This window comes from Heliangelus exortis, chromosome 3 (assembly GCF_036169615.1).
Source record: "Heliangelus exortis chromosome 3, bHelExo1.hap1, whole genome shotgun sequence".
Lineage (NCBI taxonomy): Eukaryota > Metazoa > Chordata > Aves > Apodiformes > Trochilidae > Heliangelus > Heliangelus exortis.
The window spans coordinates 80,871,865-80,886,960 of record NC_092424.1 but is presented as its reverse complement, the minus strand read 5'-3'; the positions used below and the strand labels follow the sequence as shown (position 1 = coordinate 80,886,960).

Here is a 15,096-nt window from a genome sequence, read left to right as displayed (position 1 = left end):
AATATACTAGGAAGTGGTAAGAAATCAGTAGAGAACAAAACAAAGAATACCTTTTTGCTGCCACAGAAGTCAGTGTTTTGCTTGTATCTTCAGTATAGGTAAGGAACCATGGAAATACTGGTTGAGAGGGACCTCTGCAGGTCACCCAGTCCAACCTTCCACTTGAAGCATGCCCATTGACAACACAAGATCAAGTCAGAGGCAGCTTTGCCTCTGTGTTGGAAACTTTCAGGGACAGTGACTCCACAATCTGTCTGGGCTATTTGTAGCAGAGTTGGATGTTCCTTTTGGTTAGAAATTTTCCCTGGTGTCCAGTCTGAACCTCCAAAGCTTTAGTGGTTCCTTAACACAGCTGCCCAATGCCAAGTAGCTGCTGCTCCTTGTTTTCCACTTGTCACTGCCAAGAAGTGTTTGGCTACATCATTATTCAGATTCTGTTTGAGTGGCTGCACATCAGCAGTAATGGAAAACAGGAACGTCTTCCAATGTAAGCACAGATAACTCAGCAAGAATCCTTCAAGGTGGGAGAGGACCTACAGGGTGTATGATAGAGAACTAATGAGCATCAAGTGAAGCTAGCAGTAGCCAGGTTGAAAAGACCCAAAATGAGGCAGTTTTTGCACAACACATGACTGACCTGTCACGACAGCAGCATTTAGATGCTACAGACCTATGTAGGTTTAAGGGAAGACAGGTGAGTGCCTGATGGAGAAACACAGTGAAGGTTACTAAAAGCATAGAACATACATCTGCCTCAGAAACTCTCCAAGTTGGAAATATTGGTGGCAGAGAAACTGCTGGAGGTGACTGCTGCATGACTTTGCCCTGTTCTAATGCAATATGATATTGGTCCAGCAAAGCCATTTGTCTGACCCAGTACAGAAGCTATTTTGTTCAAAAAATTGCTTGTAAAATGTAACTGCCTTATACATATTTCTGTCTTACCTTGCTAATTAAACTAGAAATTCTTCATCTTGTTTTCTCAGGGACATGAATAGTTATTGTTACACTTTAGTTTGAAGTTGTACACACAAACAACAAAAACTGCCAATGAAAGTTATGTTGCAAAGAATCAACCTCAGTCTTTGAAATGAAACTGCAGGGTGCAGTTGCTGGCCAAAGACTGATTTCCAACCTATTTATATAATTGGTTTCAATAAATTTCCAAAGTTGAGTCTTTTAAAGGAAGGATATGCCTACTATTAATGAAACTGCACTCTGGAGATCTCAGTCTGACCTCTAGCAATGCCACAAACTTCCTGCAGGTTTTGGCAAATCACTTGGCCCTCCTCTAGGGAACATTTCAGCAGAAGAGCTCATCTAAACTATTCAGGTTGAGCGCTTGCAAAAAGTGCTTCGTGCGAGGGCTTTTCATGTCGTGCATTTACGTAGCAAAGCTTTGGGAAAGATCTTCTTATAGTGCATGGGGCTGATCCCCGGGGCAGAGACCATCACTCAAAACCTTTCTGCCTTGGGAAGGGAGACAAAAGGGACACCAAGGGAAGAGGAAGGCAGAAAGAGAGGGGTGAAGAGTGAGGAGAAAAGGAGGGAGGTATTTCTCACATGACCTCTGAGGCCCTGAGGAGTAGGGCTGGAAAGAAGGGCTTGTCTGGGAAGCATGACCAGGAGGGTCCCTGAGGGGCACGGCAAGCCATGAGGAGCAGGGCCAGAAGAGTCTCTGAGGAGCACGGCAGCCCTGAGAGTTCCTGAGGAGCACGCCAGTCCCTGAGGAGCGGGGTTGGAAGGCTGGGAAGCCAAGGGAAGAGGGAACGCCACTCCCCGCAGCCGCAAGCCCCATCCCGGCCCGAGGAGCCTCCCGTGGAGCCGGCAGTCGCTCTTCGCCTTTCCCGGGAGCCCTACGGTGGGACAGGGCAGAGAGGCCCTCTCCGCGTCCACCCCCTCCCGGCAGCCCCGGCCCCAGGCAGGTGTCGCGGTGGGGACGGTGCGGTGCCCTCCCGCCTTGCCTTTCCCCCGGGTACGGGGTCCCTCCGCCTCGCAGCTTATCTCCGCCTTCCCTCCCCTCTCCCTCTCCTTCCCCCCCGGCCCTACGGCCTCTCCTGCCCCGTCCCTGTGCGGGTCACCCCGACTCCCTGCCCGGCTCCGAGAGGAAGCCTCTCCCGGGACGATGCACCTCCCCGCCCCGCAGGCAGAGCCCCTGCTTCCCGTCCCGACCGAGTAGATATCGGGATCTGCCTCCGCTCCTCCGCTCCCCTCGGCCCACCCCCTTTCACCCTCCCGGCCTCCTCCCTCTCGCCTTTTTTTTTTTTTTTTTTTTTTTTTTCCCTTTTTCTTTCTTTCTTTTTTTTTTTTTTTTCTTTTCCTCTTTTTTCCATCCCCTCCCCCGCCTGGGAAGACCTAGCCGCTCCCCTCGCCCCGTCCTCAGTAGCCGTGGGCGCTGAGCGGCGGGCGGGCGGGAGGGCGCGGAGAGGAGCGGAGCCGAGAGCCTGATTCCCGGGGCTGTGAGCGCCTTCCCCTCCGTTTGTCCTGCTTCAGGGTGCCAGGTAGGAGAGAAACCCTTCCCGACGCCGGCCGCGGGAGAGGAGACTGTCCCCAGACACTTGGTGGTGGTGGCAGCGCTGGGTGGGCAAACTCGGAGATGGGGATGGGGAGCAAGGGTGGCTGCTCGGGGACCGGGTCTGGGCAGCTCGGGTCCGGGGACAGGGCAGCTTCAGGTGACATCCGGGCTTTTTTGTTTTGTTTTGTGTTTTTTTCGGTGTCCTTCCTCTTATTCGGGTCGTTTTAAAAAATGATGCGCCTGGGCAATGTCAGTACATTAAGCTTGGCAGCTTTGGATAAGGCTCCTGCTTCTTTAGCCTGATGGATATATTCTTGATAGGACTAAAACGTGACACGTTTCTTTGGTCCTTTTTTTAAAAAAAATACTTTTATTTTATTTGAAGCTAGTTTCACAAGACGGCTAACGGGACAGAAGCAAGGGGCATATTTATTGGGCTTCCAGGGGTTTGTCTCTGTGCTGAGCCTTCTGTGGGGAGTAGGCAAGAAGCCTCTTCAGCCTTCAAATCACACTTTCCTTTAATTCTGATTAATCCCCTCGCTCTTCTGGAGCTGATAATAATTTCACCCAGATTCGTCACTGCTGGAAGCAAATTTATCTTGGGGAAAAAAAAATAAATAAATAAATAAAAAAAGCTGCGCTATTTAACTTGCAGACTCTGGAGAAAGGGAACTCCTTTGGATCAGACGCGGAAAAGCAGAGCCTCCCACGGAAGGCAGGACCAAGGGATGGCTTAAGAGCTGAAGAGTTACAGCCTCCCTTTCCAAACCCTCCACTTCTTCCCAAGAAAACCCTGGGCTTTAACATGCTAATGCCTAGGAGCGGCGGGCAGTGCAGAAGCGGCCATCCCAGCAAAGCCCCCCGCGTCCCCGCCGTTCCTCCGGCTGGTTCCCGGCCGATGCACCCCTGTTCCCTTCCCGGGGGCCGCTGAGCGGGGCTGGCAGGGCTCGACCCCCGGAGCCGCGTCCTCCTCCTCCCCCATCCCCCCTTTTCTCCTCTCCCGGCCCGGAGGAGCGGGGTGAAGAGCCCGGCGGCGGGGCCAGTCCGGCACCCGAGGGATGGCGGGCGGAGGGTGAAGCGGGGCCAGACGCGGTGTCCGGGACACCATCGGCTCTGTCTGTGACACCGGCGGTCGGGGCCACCACCGCCTGTCCGGGCCACCACCGGCGGTCGGGGCCACCACCGGGTGACCGAGCCACCACCGGCTGCCCGGGCCACCACCGCCTGTTTGGGCCACCACCTTCGGTCGGGGCCACCAGCGCCTGTCCGGGCCACCACCGTCTGTCCGGGCGCGCCACCCGGCGGCCGCGGCGGCAGCGTAGGGAAAGCTCCCGTCGGAGGTGAAGCCCCCGTCGTCCCGGTTGCCGTTCATCTCCCCTTTCTTTATTTACTTCCCCCTCCCTGCGTGTGTGATTTCAGATATGGGTTGCCTGTGTAAAATCAGTTCTTCTTATGCTTATTGAAGCTGCTTAAATTCTGTAAGCCTCAGGAGTCGCGGCGGGGTTTTCTCCATGAAGTCCTCTTCATGCAGTCCACTTCTCCATGAAATCCATTCTTCTCCATGAAGGATGAAGTCTGTGAACTGATATAGGGAGTGAGCAATTCCCAGAAGAGTGAAGGGGGCAGTGATGGATAAGGTTATGGTAATAGTTTTTTCCAGAGAGTGTGAGATTTCCAAAATTTGTTCTCTATTTTGCTTTGTCAAATGACCAATTCCAACTTTCAGTGCATTTCAACAATAAGGCCAAAAAGCTGTCAGAGGAGCTGGTTAGTATAGCAGCTTATAATATTTTATGCTCTGAAAATTGCATTTTAAATTATATAAACTTAGTTTCAAACACACTGACTTTCCTACAATAGGAAGAAAACCCCAGAGCAGAGGCTGCACTGAACAGACCAAGATAAAATTCTGTCAAGTAGTTGGACACAACTTTTCCTCTGTCTGAGCTACACTTACATGTAAATTCACTCTGGGATAGACTGAAGAGAAATAAATTCAAATTCTGCTTGACTACAAGCCTTCCCCTGAGCATTTGAGATCCATTCTACTGGAGTAAGGTAGGTTATACTGACAAAATATTTAAAGGATATACTGAAAAGTTAGGAGATGGGCAGGTTTTGTCCCATGAGTGCAGAAATATTTGATGTTGGAAGCCAGAACTAAGAACTGAAAATACTTTTAATTGTGTATATACATCTGGCAGCTGAAATGCCACCAGGCAGGGAGGGAGTCCTCACCATTATCAGCTGAGTTTGGAAACTGGAGGAAGAACAGAAACATTTTCATGGATTTCTTACTTTCTAATTTCCATCTTCTGTCTTCTCTGAAGTAATTCATCCTACCATAAAGACAGAGCTAGAGCTGGCTCAAGGCTTCTAATTGCTGCAAGCCAACCCAAAATTTGCATGCAAAAGGAGTGAAGGAGAGCACAGAGCAGCTTGAAGTCTGGAGGAAAAGTGGAGAACAGCATGGCAGAAAGAGCAAGATGTTGAGGATTTTTTCTCTTGTATCCAGCTTGTAGCCTTCTCAGGGCCTTTCCTCCTTTCTCTGGATGTTGTATTCTCTCCCCCTGCAAAGGTGTCTTCGCAGCTGTCTACACACTGCTGTCCCCATCTTCTGGCAAGAGGAACCCCTGTGTTCCCCCCTTGCCAGCAACCTGTCCTGGGCCATGGCAACTCCTTCCTTTGCCCAGGCTTGAAGTTGGCCTTGCTTAAATGAAAGAGACTGAGCTAGTAAACAGAGCTTAAGTGCACAGCTGTAAATGACAGTGCTGCCAAGTAGGAACCTCTGCTCTTGTCTGAAATGACAATTACCATTTTCATCAAGTTCCTTGGCTTGGACTGCTTCCAGTTCTGCTGAAGTATAGTTAGCTCATTACAAGCAACAAGTGGTTCTTTATAAATGATGAAAACTTGGCTTCCAAGGCTGCCTTTGTAAGCAGTGAGCACTTGAGTATAGTATTTCAAATGGGAGGCTCCAATGCATCTATTGAGGGTTGTGTGTTTTCTTTCTTTTTCTTTTTAAAGAGTGGCAGAAGTGAGCCATAGTACTCCACCCATTTACTTGCAGAAAGTCTCTCTATAAAGCAAAGTTACTTATGGGTCCAGCTGGGAAAACTTCAGCCATCACAGAGGAATGACATCAACACCTCTAAGACTTTCTATATGAACTAGCAGCTAATGAATGTACTTTCATTAGGGCTCACAAGATCCAGCTACAGAGAAATAGCAAGTACCCAGACCCTGAGGATTGTTCTACAAAAAAACCCAAAACCAACCAACCAAACAAAAACCATCAAACAAAACAAAACAAAATCCAAAACCAAAGAAAAGGCATTCTACACCATGATAGAAGAACTGTTTCTTAATATCTTGTGTCTGTTCAGCAGCTATATTAGGCAAAGTAAATTAAAACCATCTTTTCCATGTTAACATCATATTATTTATCATCAAACCATGCTGAAAACAAAGAAAAGGAGATGCTTCTTCATACAATGTGTAGTTAAGCTGTGGAACTCCTCAATGCAGAGCATCATGGGTACAAAATTTTATATGGGTTCAAGGGAAGGCTGAGCAACTTATGGAAAAGAAATCCACTGAGGATTCCTCATGCTGCAGAATCTACCTCTGGTTTACAGTAGATGAGGTCCAGCTGGCTGTAAGCTAAGAGACCATGAGGGAGAAGGTTACACATAGTTCTTGCCTCTACCATAGGAATCCCTATTTGGCCAACGTCAGAAACAGAGTTTTAGGCAGAGTTTTTTTCCTTACCTTTTGTCAGGCAAGGAAAGCTATTCTTATGGCCTCATCATAGTATTTATTTATTTTGACACCTTATCATTTATCCATAGATAGGTAAAATTATCATTCTTCTTCAAATTTAGTACTAATTGAGCAACAATAAAAAATAACTTTAAGGGTAACCATACATAAAAATTTATGTTTACATGTATGCATTCCTACTATACCCATAATCTGATATGGGCAACACAAAACCTTGTTCTTAGGATGACTCTGCTCTATTTTCAAACCCTTCAGATATCTTTTAGTATGACTGCAGACTGAAATGCAGAGTTTGGACCTAGGAGTCACTGGAATCTCCAGATATCTTATGAAAGTCCACACACCCTCTCTAAAACCTGAGTTAGCTGCTTTAAAGCCACAAAGAGTATATTCATACTGTAGTGCAAAATGTACTGCAAAATGTGTTATATTATAGTAAGTAAACTCTGGGTCAAATTTGGTGTTCCATGCAAAAGCAAAATCACCCAGTGAATTTGGCATTAGAAGCAACAAGATGTGTTTGAACCATAGTGCTCTGTCAACTAAAAAGTGGTAATTGTTACCTCTTAAAAGCAAGAGCTATGTCTGTATGGTGAAGATGCCTAAAATTGCAGGATTTAATAAATTATGCAACTTTTAAAGTGATGTCACCACTTCTTTTTCCATGTTGCACACATACTCCTCTTTTTTTCATGCTTGATCTCTAGCTAGCTAGGAACCAGACTATTTCACTGGATTCTAAACTTGTCCTACTCACTCATTCTAAACTAAGCTCAAGAAAAGGAAAGTGGTTATCTTTCCCCTGTTTTACACTGCCATTACAGTGTAAACCAGAGAGCTTAACCACACACATGTCCTTGAATTGCTTGCCTTTTAAAGTTTGATCATAGGCCCTTTATTTCTGCACTGCTGAGGTTTCCATGTAATTTGAAATAATTGTATAAGTACAGAGAGCAGCTTTCCCAATGGCAGTGGCTGGTAGTTGTTTAATGTCACTGACATCACTTGCTGCCAAAAGAGAAAAATGGTCTTTTCAGTAGTGTTTTGGGCTCAGAATCAAGGCTTCTGGGTTCAGTTTCTGGCTCTGCCACAGACTTCTAATAATTTTACATTTTTCCTGTGTGCTTCCCAGCTACTGATGGGAATAATACTGCTTTTTGTCTTTCCCATTTAAAGTATTCATTCTTTGTGTGGTGGATCTCCCCATCTAGGTGGGGCCTTTCCACATGTCCCAGGCAGCACAGTTCCTGCAGCCTTTGTGGGATTTTGCAGGAAAAAAAGCATGTGATGAATCAGCAGACTTGTCCCTCCTACTTGGCTGGGCTTTCCTGCACGTATATAACCAGGAGGTTCCTCTCAAGCAGTAGCCTTCTACTTTCCTCACTCATCTGCCCCTTCCATGGATTTTGAAATTCTCTGACACCTTGAGGGATAATCAAATATTCAAGCATAGAAAACGAATGAGATTTTGGAGGCCATGGTACACAGGGATATCTAACACAAGGTCTTCAGGAGACCCAAGCCTTTCAGACCAGCAGAAGCTGATAGCATTCAAAATGGGACTTGCCACCACCTTAAGGCACCCAGATTGTTCCATCTGCCACTTCTAAGATAAACTTTGAAAGGAGAAAGGAGATGTTTCTAAATTTGTTCCTTGGGAAAGCAATTAGCAAAGTACCATTTCCCATAGCAGACAGATTCACAGCTCTTGAAAGGGGGGGTGATGAGGGGCAATTGGTAACTTACAAGGCACTTAAAGCTGCTATACTTGGGCCATTACATGAACAGCACAATTGCTCTGCTTTCCTAAGGGTTCTTAAGTCTCAAAAGTGTAGTCTACCTGTCCATATCTGCCTGGGTTCCAGCTTTTGAATGCAATTTTTGAATATGTTCCTGTTTTTCAGCCACGTTCTTCCTACAACCCGTAGCAATAGAAAAGAGAAGCGGAGGTGTAAAACGTAATTGCATTTCTATGTGATACATAAAAACAGGGCACTGTACAGAGTGGAATAACTCAGACTACTGCCTCTGTGAGGGAAAAGCAGGTAAAACTCAGCTGTTCCCACCTTCCAGGGGGTAACTCAGCATGGATACTGGATAACTTGTCTGCACCCATCCTGCTAGGGACTGCTGGAAACATCAGAGGCAATCCAGGGTATATCTGAGGCATCTCTATTTTGAGCAGAGCGTTGAGCAGAGCATTAAATTGTTGAATTCTGTTCCACTGGTGTCAGTGCTAATATTGCATGATTGTACTTTGAAGATACTAAGATAACTGTGTATATTTCTGACTGTTTTCAAACCTCTCTTTCTTGTTTTAGAAAAAAATAGACAAAATGGAGCACGTGCTACTGCTATTCATATTTTTCCTACCTATATTGGGTCTCACTGATGGAACAGAAACAGAACAAGATTTTACTTGGCACTTAAAGAAGGTTCCCCAGATTGTGAGCGAAAGAACTTTCTCCCTTGACAGCCCTAAATTCGAAGCAAAAACCAAATTAGAGCTGAACAGTGTGTGTGGAATAGAATGTCAAAGGAAATTGCCTGTGCCAAGCTTGTCTGACTTGAAAGATCTTTTATCATATGAGACCATTTTTGAAAATGGCACACGGACCCTGACTGAAGTGAATGTCCTCGGACCAGTGCTTGACCCAGCTGGAAACACAACCACACGGAGGTCTGTGAGGAAGAAGAGGCAGATATATGGGACAGACAGTAGGTTCAGCATCTATGACAAGCGCTTTATGACCAACTTTCCGTTCAACACAGCTGTGAAGATCTCCACGGGCTGCAGCGGTGTTCTCATCTCCCCTAAGCATGTGCTAACAGCTGCCCACTGCCTGCACAATGGCAAAGATTATGTCAAGGGCAGCAAAAGGCTGAGGGTGGGGCTGATGAAGACGAAATCCAGAGGGGATGGCAGGAAACGCAAAGGCGCCAGAAGAAGTAGGAGGGAAGTTTCTGCAGGCAAGGACCATCCCGAAGCTGCCACTGAAATAAGGCGCCGATCCAAAGGTGGTGGGAGAAAGCAGAGGAGATCTGGGAGAAAGCAGGGGACCTCAGATGGCATGCCCTCCTTCCAGTGGACCAGGGTGAAGAGCACTCACATCCCAAAAGGCTGGTTTAAGGGTATCTCTGAGGATATTGCCCTGGATTATGATTACGCCGTTCTTGAGCTCAAGCGTCCCCACAAAAGGAAACACATGGAGCTGGGAATCAGCCCAGCAATCAAAATGATGCCTAGGAGCATGATCCACTTCTCAGGTTTTGACAACGATCGATCTGGGCAGCTGGTCTATAGATTCTGCAGCATTTCGGATGAGTCCAATGATCTCCTTTATCAGTACTGTGATGCTGAGCCTGGCTCCACCGGGTCTGGTGTCTACCTGCGTCTGAAGGAGCCAAACAAAAAGAAGTGGAAACGCAAGATCATCGCTGTCTATTCAGGCCATCAGTGGGTGGATGTCAACGGTGAACAGCAGGATTACAATGTAGCAGTAAGAATTACCCCTCTCAAATACGCCCAGATCTGCTTCTGGATACATGGGAATGATGGGAATTGCACACAAGGCTGAAGAGAGCTGAACCTGACTCACTTAGCACCTGCAGTGTGAAAGGCTGCTGCAGCAGTTACTGGAAGAGCATCACTCCACACAAGGATGTTTTTGAACTCAAAGCTCACAAGTAATGATATGGTGACTTGAGGAATGCTGAATTGCTGGGGGATGGGTAGGTGGAATTGTCAAACAAAATATTTATAATTGATATCAACCCTAGATATGCACTTAAAACTCCAAAATATATTTAAATTTGCAGGTGTGATAAGTTCAAATCATTCACATTAGAAAAAAAATCACTACACCTGCTTCTAATTTTTTTTTTTTTTTTTTTTTTTTTTTTTTTTTTTTTTTTGAGGGGAGGATTGAAATGTCTCTGGCTGGTTTTATACAATATCTATTTTTCCAATGGATTTGCTTTTCTCAGGGTTCTGTTCTAACTCTTCAAGTGCAAGATGTGCATGCAGCACAATCCTGTATATGCAGCATGATCCAGAGGACTGCTTGAGATCAAGCCGTTTTTTTTTTACATACTCCAAAGACCACAGCTTCATGTTGAGAAGCTGCAGTCTAGTCCTAATAATGCAGTCTAGTCCAAAGTAATAATGCATATTAGTTTGGAAGATCTACTCCTCTGGTTGCTGCAGGAACACTTGTGTGGAAATCTCAAATTTCTGTAGCTGAGGGTTAGACCTTAAAGACAAGATTCACTTCATTGTTCAGTGAAAAGAAATCAATGAACACAGAAGTTTCCATACTTGGAAGAAGAAGAAATATGAGGATAAAATTTAATGCCTTTAAAATTTCTTTATGAAGCCATAGAAGTCTTAAAACACATGTATTTGCATTCCAGTTAGCATTTGGAGAGCTGTAAGTTCAGTTTCTAGTTGAACATTTAGCTTTACCATGAGGAAGTCACTGACTTCTGAAGTGGCTTTTTGACAATCATTCAAAGCTTCACAGAGAATTGAACTTTTTGGGTGCTAACCATTTTTTTTCAGTTTTTATAGATTACTTTTATACAAGTTCAGCTTCATAGATAGGATAGTATGTGTTAGACTGGCAGTTGGGAAGCAATATTTTAGTTTGTCTTTATATGGTTTTGCAAAGTGGGTGGGTTTAATAATGTCATATCCAGACTCCACCTCAACATGAGTTTCTGAGGATAAACTAAAAGACTAAAAGATTCTCCCAACTAAATTTTACCACTTTCTGAATGGTAGAACTATCCTGGACATTATAAGAGATATCTTGTTAGGTAGCAGCAGTAGTTAACAAATAATTTGGTTCAATATGTTTGCTGAACCATATATTTAATGAAAACACAAAGTGAGCTTGACTTTTACACACCTTCAAACACAAATCACCTATTTAAAAATTGACTTTGATTGCTGCACAAGTCTCTATCTTCTATTTTATATCAAGATTTTGAAGCACACAGGACTGTTATGGTGCTATTTTAATCTAATAACTGTGTATTTCTGATCATATCCTTTGGGTTTCAATACTCTTAAGATTTTTCAGCACCACAGTATTTAATTTTTTTTGATCATAAGTTTATGCTGACTAAAATACATTTTCTTCCTGTGCAGAAGGAAACAATATAACAAGATTTTTAAATACTATTTGTCTGTTGGTATCTTTAAAATATGCTTGCAATATCTTTTGATGAAATTAGATATTTTTAATAACCCACTTCTTTGTAGATGATTGAAAGTATAAAAGCTGACACTTTGAATGTGCAGGTAGCTTTCTTCATATTATTGCCAAATCATAAAAATTTTAGAATTGCTTCCATAGCATAATTAACAATATTCCATGAATTGGAAGAGATCTCACTTCAAAAGAAACTACTTCTTTTAACATCAGCCTTTCCAGGGAAAACTTTTAACTTTTCTTATTTCTTTCTGTTTTTAAATTTTATTTGGTGTGATTGTTTGCAGAAAAGTGATAATAATTTTTTAAGTTTAGTAATTAATGTCTAAGATTTTAAGGTTAATTAATTTTTATTGTTGCTAACATCTCTATTAAAACATATGGCTTCACTGCCAGTAGTTTCAAATCACCTCAGTCCAGTACTTAATACTCTTGCTCTATGCAACAGGCCTACAATATTCTTCAGTTGTCTCTGTAATGTTTTCCTTAAGTGCCTTTTTTCATAATTACTGTGATAAATAAGTTCCCATATGATTAATCCAATACAAGTCAATCTAGGTCCATTGATTTTTTTACAATTATACTCATTGTTGAGCTGGGTCTAAAACTGATCAAGATAAGGTGGCTTAGTAAATTCCTTATTTCAGTGAGTTTTAAGTAGGTGTTCTCCTTAGAAACAGAAATATAATCTATTTCTTTATTAGTTTGGGAATCAGGAACAAGGTAAAATTAAAAAAAAAGAAACTGATGATGTCATCTTTCAAATGGTCTTGTTATAATAATCACCTGCTATAAATACCTCAGCCACAACCTGAAGTTCTCATACCAGGCTGATAACAAATGCTTATCCTCAGAAGATAAATATCAGATGCTCAGCGCCTCTTTTTATAGCACTAAAAGAATAAAGAGGCTGCCCAGAGCAGTATAAAAATGTATCAAAACTCTATATATTCAAGCCTCTGTGTTAGAGTACACATGCACAAACACCTGCAACTACAGGGGCTTGTAGAGCATGTGCCATTTTACTGGGTCAGCACCTTCAGGAAAGGGAATGCAGGCACAAGAAGACATGAAAAAAATATTACTGCTGTTGTACCTGCATGTCAGGCAACATTTCTGTCTGCCACTTGGCCTAACAGAGAAGGAAATGCTTTGGGTAGATGCTGTGAGTGCTTAGTACAGGGGACTTCTGAAGTCTCTAATAAATCGAGTACTTACACACAGGTCAATGTCCAGCTCCTGATATCAGCCCCTGCAAATGGATCAAGAGCTTCTGAGCCATAATCCTCACATATTTCCATATAAAAACTGCAGTTAGTATCTAGTTATGAATGAGAAAATGTGAGGAGGGTGTGTTCTTAGTAGATCAGATCTGCTGTTGTCTAGGTCACCAGCACCAAGGCTGAGTTTCCAGCCCAGAAGGGGACAGAGCCCTTGTGATGTTTCCCGAAAGGATTTTCCCCTCCCTCAAGTATTGGGCTGTACATAATTTATTTTGTCAGTACTAATGCTTTTCCATAAGAGTTGCTATAGTGGATCTTTCCTGGGTTTAGGAAAAACAAACTCCATAAATCCCTTTTCTACTAAGGCACTTCTGGCAATTTGTAAAGTTAATAAGCAATTTTTTTTTCTCCTGAGCCAAAGATAAACCTCACATACAAACTATAACACACCCAGATCATCATCTGCAAGGTATTTGTGTATGCATTTAGTCTGGGGTCTGAGACATACGATGGAAGTCGAGGGGATTATTTGCAATGTGAAAAGTTGAAGTTTATATTACCTTAACAAAAGAAAACCACAATGTTATGTAGCAAAATTAGTTCTGTTATATGAGGCATAGGGTACCTGATGCTTTAGAAATTGCTTAAAGAAATGCCTTGACTCAGTTTACCAGTCAAATTTTGAAGATTTGTGAGTCTGTATGGAGTATGAATCAGCACAGTCTAAGTACAAAAATAATTCATCTACATGTGGAGAAAAGAAACATCCGGGGAGATCTTCCTATTCTGCTGATAACAGATGACCAGGCAGCAAACAGCAGTAAATACAGAAAGAGAGATCAAGAGAAGTAGATGGTAAGGAAGACTAGAAAGATGGAGGTGGCATGCGAGGAATATAGAAAGTGTGAAAAGTAACAGATGAAATGGGTGTGAAGTAGCAGAGGGACTTACTGTAAGAACAAGTAGGCAGATAGTGAAGGCATAGCAGTATAAATTAGGATGTAAAAATGGCAACTTACATGAACAATCTCCTTTCACTGTTAAAAATGAGGCTGTTCTTGCCAGCCAACAGCACCCAGGAAAGGGCTGGGAGAGGCCTCAAGTTCTGGCAGAGACCACAAGCAGGGAGGGTTTTTTACCACGGTCTGCAATCTCTGCTTGAAGCCACAGGGATTACACTTCTCTCATTTAGGATCCTCGGGAAGCTACAGATCCCTGTCCTGGCCAAAAGGCTTGGAAGTGTGAACTTCCCATCACACTGAGTCACAGCATAGGGAGTAAAGGGAGATCCCTTTACTTGAAAGTTTCTCAAATGTGACTTTTTGTTAAGTCTCCTATAAAGGCTGTTCCCCATTGGAAAAAAAAGCCAAAACAAAACACAACAACAACAACAAAAAATCTCAGTCTTGAAGCATTTAAATGTTGGCTCCATTTTTTGCATGTACCTACAGATTCTAGCCAATAAATGTTTTCAAATAACCTCTGTTTGTGTTTGGTATCTTTTTAGGCATTTAATCAACTGCTTCTAATTCTAAAGCACAGAATATTTCAGATCTTTCCATCTACAAGTTCCTGGATTGAAGAATGAATGGGGAAATAAAATAAAGAATATTGTTCAATGGAAAACTTAAAATTGCTCACTGCTCTCAAGGGATTTGGAAGTATGTTTGAGTCCCTGCTGCACCAGCCTTTTGCTCTGAGCACGAGGTAGCATTTAGGTTAAAAACCTCCAGAGATAGATTTGATGATTCTTTAATGTTCTTGACTTTTTCAAGACTGACAGCAAACTCCCCAAAATTGAGTTTTTATAATATTTTGAATTTCCCCAAATGACAAGTAATTTGGGAAATTAAATGCAAACTTTTGCTACATTAAGATATCATACGGTGCACATTCTATGTCAATAAATATTTTCTACTGTTTTTCTTTTCCTCTGTCATGATGGAGTTTGTTAGCTGTGGTAATGTTCCACAAACTCCATTCTGTAAATGCTTGTAACAGTTTATCAGTGAATCATCTGGGATGTGGTCTTACAATATACTAATGGCTCTTTAAATTTGTTCTGGGAAAAAACCTCCCTATCTACTCATATCTTCCAGATAATCACTCCATGAGCAAATTTGATGAGTTTTAAAAAAAAGAATGGTTCAGCAAGGAAATGACTCACAGGCTATGCCACAATTTATTAATTCTGAAATAAGTAGTTAGGTCTGTTTCTGCTGTTAGCTATTGTTGTATTCTCTGCCCCAGAGAGCTGTTGAACCAGGCCAAATTAGAAGTGCCTAAAACATTGTAAGTTTGGTGCTCAATGTTATCTTAACTCTGTGCCCTCAAAACTGGTGCTGACAGTAAAAGGAAA

General features: G+C 43.1%; 1 protein-coding gene across 1 annotated transcript; it reads left to right on the top strand.

Moving 5' to 3' along the window:
• Positions 1 to 6,708: 6,708 nt before the first annotated feature.
• On the top strand, positions 6,709 to 14,216 carry PRSS35 (serine protease 35). The gene has a single exon (XM_071741429.1). The coding sequence runs from the start codon at positions 8,635 to 8,637 to the stop codon at positions 9,874 to 9,876; it is 1,242 nt and encodes a 413-aa protein (XP_071597530.1). The 5' UTR covers positions 6,709 to 8,634; the 3' UTR covers positions 9,877 to 14,216.
• The last annotated feature ends 880 nt before the right edge of the window (positions 14,217 to 15,096 follow it).

Coding starts and splice junctions, on each gene's coding strand:
- PRSS35 (XM_071741429.1), top strand. CDS start 8,635: ATGGAGCACGTGCTACTGCTATTCATATTTTTCCTACCTATATTGGGT.